The 5,295-nt window shown below is 54.2% G+C and overlaps 2 protein-coding genes across 2 annotated transcripts in view; one reads left to right on the forward strand and one right to left on the reverse strand.

Moving 5' to 3' along the window:
• Positions 1-530: 530 nt before the first annotated feature.
• Positions 531-2,551, reverse strand: Dolk (dolichol kinase). The gene has a single exon (XM_013021331.1). The coding sequence runs from the start codon at positions 2,284-2,286 to the stop codon at positions 670-672; it is 1,617 nt and encodes a 538-aa protein (XP_012876785.1). The 5' UTR covers positions 2,287-2,551; the 3' UTR covers positions 531-669.
• A 101-nt stretch (positions 2,552-2,652) lies between these two features.
• Positions 2,653-5,295, forward strand: part of Nup188 (nucleoporin 188kDa) — a 56,337-nt gene continuing 53,694 nt past the window's right edge. Inside the window, exon 1 of the mRNA XM_013021274.1 lies at positions 2,653-2,715. Within this exon, the coding sequence (XP_012876728.1) occupies positions 2,684-2,715 (32 nt within the window). The 5' untranslated portion in view covers positions 2,653-2,683. The remainder of the gene's footprint in view (positions 2,716-5,295) is intronic.

Here is a 5,295-nt window from a genome sequence, read left to right on the forward strand (position 1 = left end):
ATGCATGTGAGGCAAGTGCTCTACCACTGAGCCACCTTCCCAGCCCTGTAAGACTCTTATCTCCAGTTAACCACCAAAAAACTGGAAGTAGTGCTGTGGCTCAAGAGGTAGAGCGCTAGCCTTGAGCTGAAAACTTGAGTGACAGTGCCCAGGCCCAGAGTTCAAGCCTCATGACAAAAAAAAAGGAAAAGAGAGGGTTCAACAGTACATTTAAATTCCCTGAGTTGTGTTTTCCTTTTTCTTTTTATGCAGGTCCTGGGGCTTGAATGCAGGGCTTGGGTGCTGTCCCTAAACTTTTTTTTTTTTTTTTACAAGTGCTCTACCACTTGAGCAACAGCTTTACTTCTGGCCCTCAGTGGTTAATTGGAGATGAGACTCTCATAGACTTTCCTGTCTAGGCTGGCTTCAAACAGCTATCCTCAGATCTTAGCCTCTTGAGTAGCTAGCAATATAGGCATGAGCCACTGGTGCCTGGCTCCTTTTAATTTTTCAATATCAGCAAAGCTAAAAGCAAGAGAGCTTTTTTTTTTTTTAATTTTTATTTTATGTCTGAATCAAATGAAAATCCCAACCTGTGTTTCACCCCTTGGGTCTTCCGGTCCACATGCAGTGTGGATCATTCATTCTCCCCAGATCACTATTTACTGCATCATTGCTGCTGCACAAGAGCTAGGCCATCAGCAATATTAGGAGGTACAGGGGCAAAAGGAGATTGTCTATCTGTGTAGTGTATGCTTCCAGGAGGGACACAGTGCTGATGGACCCCAAAATCCAAGCATAACTGTAGTTTAGGTCCACACCACTATCAAAGATTAAGATGAGAGCTACAGAAATAATCTGGGCAAATATAGATGTCATGGTCCCTTCAAAAGTCTTCTTGGTTCCAGGCCAGTGGATCTCCCCCATGGTGCTGCCAAAGATGGAGGCCACAGTGTCACCTACACCCACAGCTAAGACACCAGCATAGGGGACTAGAGCCCTTGCTCCTCCCAGGCTGCCCTTCTGTGTGCAGGGTCTGGGGATCAGCCAGATGGGAAGAGACATGCCTAGGAGTAAGTAGATGTGTGTCAGGATAAGTGGCCCACTGTCTCGTTCATCCAGGAAGAGGGACAGGAGGCTCCGCAGCACGTGACCCAAAGGCTTGATGCGGAAGTAGCGCACATACTCCAGGAAGATGAAAACTGCCAAACATACAGTGGCGGCCACATAAAGCAGGGGGCGATCAAAGATGATACCTGGGATGTAAGTGGCTACCACAATAAAGTGGAAGTACTTCCTGGTGATGGTGGGAGCCTGGTGCTTCTTGGACTCAGAAGATGATCGCTTAGTGTTCTGGTACAGCACCACCAGGCAGGCCACAGTGGCCAGCAGAGACCAATAAGCGAGGAGATAGATACGGGTTTCCGTCTGGAAGAGGAACTGCAGAAGCCAGAGTAAGGGGTTCTTGTGAATGAGCCAATGCAGCCAGGGCAGGACCACACCAAGGCCCAGCACACATGTCATGAGGTGGAAGAAGATGGAGGAGGCCCAGGTGCCTGAGTCCATGAAAACAAAGAGGGTGCTGAAGAAGACACCCATGAGTACCATCCCTACCACTACCACCAGCAGGAAGAAGTCCACTGGGTCTCCTTGGCTGTCTACCACAGTCAGAGAGCGCTTGATGAGTTGGTTGAGGACAAAGCTAATGCCACCCAGTACCAGCAGCGCTTCCCCAGGAGTGAAGCAGCGAGGCAGCAGGTACAGCAGGATCATATTGAGATACACAAAGATCAGCAGGACTTCCAGGACCTCAATGACCTCACCCACGCTGAGTGAATGTTTCATGATATAAATGATAATACCTCCCGCCAAACCAGAGATTGCACAAGTATTGGTGGGTAAGGGACGAGTGATGCCCAGTGCCAATACCGAGGAGAAGAGGGCCACGGCCATGCCCGTGGCGGCTACCACAATGCCAAAGCGCTCGAAATGCGGGTTCTCCGCAGCCTGGCACCGCTCCTTCATGACTAGCCCTAGCAAAGGCATGACCATGGAGGCGGGCAGTAGGCCACTGTTGGCCGACATTCGGAACTGGAACACGGCGTTTCCCTGCTGCAGCAATCGGTCCCACTTGTACTGGACGTAGAAGGCCTGCACTGCGAGGGCCACCGCACACCACGAGTATCGGTCCCACACGGCCGCGTGGATGCTCAGAACCACCGCGAACACCACTAAAGCCTCTGCCAGCACCGACCCGCTCAGCGGAGCCTTGGGCTCCGGGGCTGAGGGAGGGCACTTTCGGGTCATGTCTCCAGACCAGGGGATCTGTAGAAGCCGGGGTAACTAGGGACGCCTTGGCCTCCGGGCCCCGTCACCCCGCCAAGCAAAGGGCAGCAGCTTCACCCAGCCAGCAACCTTGTTCAGCTTCAAGGAGGAAGTCCCACCGTAGGTCACTCTGCGGCCGGGAAGCTGGCGCCGTCGGGTCACCTCGCACCGCTAGACCACAGTCTATCCAGTGGAGTCGCGGCCACTCCTCCACGCTCAGGACCTCCGCCGCCGAAGCCGCGCCGGGCCGGGCATCGCCATCTTGGCACCGCCCCCTGGGCGTCACGTGACGCGGAAGCCCCGCCCAGGCACTCTGGCGGCGAGCGGTCACGTGGGCCCGTCGTCTGGGGGCGGGCCCGGGGCGCGCGCGCGCGCGAAGATGGCGGCTGCCGCCTGCGGGCCGTATGTGAGGTGAGGATCGGGCCGGGTCTGCGGCGGGCGGTGACTGTGAGGCGCCGGGGGGAAGCGAAAAGGGAACCGGGAGAAAGGTGGGAGCAGGAGGTGATGGCTGTGACGGGGACGACTCTGGCGGGGCGCACAGGCTGCGGGACGGCAGGCGGTTACGTCTAAACGGTCCCGGCACGCGCGGGTCTGAGAGCACTTCTCCGGGAGTGGGCCGGCCGCCGTCCCCTCCTCCGCGCCGGCCTCGGGGCTCCGCGCCCCGCTCCCCTCTCGTCCCTCTCGGCGCCCCACCCATGCCGCTCGGTCGCGGCGCGCCGGGGCCCTGGGCGGCCGCCTGCGGGGACCTCTCCCCGCCCGCCGTGCCCGTCCCCGCCGCCGCCGCCTGCCCGTGCCTTCCCCGGGCCCTCCTCAGGGCTCTGGTTCGCGTCCCCGCGCTTCCCGCCCTCCTCCCCTTCCTCCCCCTCCTCCTCCTCCTCCTATCTGCTCATCACACATCGATTCCATCGGCCGTGGACGCGTCCACCTCCTTCCGAGACCTTCCCGGCGCCGCACCAGGCTTCGGGAACCAGACGCTGAGTGATTAAAAACCCAAAGGCACCGTTCTCCAGTCTCGGAGCGCTTGCGGAGCCGGGCCCCGGGAAGCGAAGCGCTTTCCAGGCTTTCATCTCAGCCCCTTCTTCCCAACCCCGAGGGGCGCCCACTCGAGTCTACCCACCACTCTGGGATAAAGGGATGAAAGGTGTCTCGCTCCAAAGCTGTAAGCAGGCCAACCTCACCTCCATTATCGACTTTGCAGCTTGAAGTGTCTTTCTCACCATCTCCTAAAATGACACCTCCTCCTTAACTTCTTGCCTGGTCCTGCCATAACCCCGCTTTTTTCTTTCAATCTTGTTCATCCCTATCAATCCAGAACAGCATGTACATATGTATTATATCCAAGGTCCATCTTCTCTCGTATCACTTCATCACTGGCAGCTGTGAGGACCATTTTGCCTATTCCTCCCCTGCTTTTTCATGCCAGCCCTTATAGGGCTGGTGGCCTCTGGATCTCTTCCTTTTCCCAGGCCTAGTCATTGTGCAGCCTGGGTGAGCTTTTGCTACTGTAGAGTAAGACTTGGTACATTAATGAGAGCATAAGGGAAGGAAAGCAGCTTCACTTAACCACGCCACCACATTTGCCAGTATGTAGTGTTGGTGCAGGGCTTGAACTCAGGCCCTTGCAGTTTTTCTTTTTTGCTAGTCCTGGGCTTGAACTCAAAGCCCTGGGCACTGTCCCTGAGCTTTTTTTGCTCAAGGCTAGTACTTGAGCCACAGTGTCACTCCTGGCCTTTTCTGTTTATGTGGAACTGAGGAATCGAATCCAGAGCTTCATGCATGCTAGGCCAGCACTGTACAATTAAGATACATTCCTATCCCTGGGCCTTGCACTTTTTTTTTTGGTCCATCCTGGGGCTTGAACTCTGGGCCTGGGCGCTGTCCCTCTGCTCTTCAGCTCAAGGTGAGTGCTCTACCACTTGAGCCATAGCACCACTTCCAGTTTTCTGAGTGGTTTATTGGAGATAAGAGTCTTATGGACTTTCCTGCCCGGGCTGGCTTTGAACTTTGATCTTCAGATCTCAGCCTCCTGAGTAGCTAGGATTACAGGTGTGAGTCACCAGCGCTTGGCAGCCCTTGTACAAATTTTTTTTTTTTTTTGGTCGGTCGTAGGGCTTGAACTCTGGGCCTGGGTGCCCTTCAGCTCAAGGCCAGTACTCTACCACTTGAGCCACAGCACCACTTCTGGTTTTCTAGTGGTTTATTGGAGACAATAGTCTCACAGACTTTCCTTTCCTGGGCTGGCTTTGAACCGTGATCCTCAGATCTCAGCCTCCTGAGTAGCTAGGATTACAGGCGTGAGCCACCAGTGCCTGGCTTGTACAAATTTTGCTTGGCTGTTCTCACTTGAGCCATGCCTCCAGACCAGCTTTTCTGCTAGTTAATTGGAGATAGAGTTTCAGCAACATTTCTGCCTGGGCTGGCTTCAAACCTTGATCATCAGATCTCACAGGCCTGAGCCACCTGTGCCCAGCTGCCAGTACACTGGGGAACCTACCAAATTTATCTTTGAAGATGGACTATAACTGGCACTGGACATATTTACTAATTTTATTTTGGTATGGAAGATGGAACTCAAAATCTAAAATGCTAGGTTAACATTCCAGCTCTACACCCCGATTTCAGCTCTAGGTGCTGGTTTGCTGATGAATCCTAGCAGTTGAAATTGTACTGAGCGGACTTCTGTTTCAGGGCTGGACTAAGAAAACTGGGTGCCAGTGGCTCACACCTGTAATCCTAGCTACTCAGGAGGCTGAGATCTGAGGATCGCAGTTCAAAACCACCCTGGGCAGGAAAGTTGGTGAGATTCTTATCTCCAGTAAACCACCAGAAAACTGGAAGTGGCACTGTGGCTCAATGGTAGAGTGTTCACCTTGAGCTAAAGAGCTCAGTGACAGCATCTAGGCCCAGAGTTCAAGCCCTAGGACCAACAACCACAGTAATAACGCTTCATTTCTATTCTTGGTGCTTGCTGATTGTGTTTTTTTTTTTTTT

The sequence above is a fragment of the Dipodomys ordii genome, unplaced genomic scaffold (assembly GCF_000151885.1).
Source record: "Dipodomys ordii isolate 6190 unplaced genomic scaffold, Dord_2.0 Scaffold55, whole genome shotgun sequence".
Lineage (NCBI taxonomy): Eukaryota > Metazoa > Chordata > Mammalia > Rodentia > Heteromyidae > Dipodomys > Dipodomys ordii.

Excerpts from the sequence above, each read along its gene's own strand:
- Dolk (XM_013021331.1), bottom strand. The coding sequence starts at position 2,286 with ATGACCCGAAAGTGCCCTCCCTCAGCCCCGGAGCCCAAGGCTCCGCTG.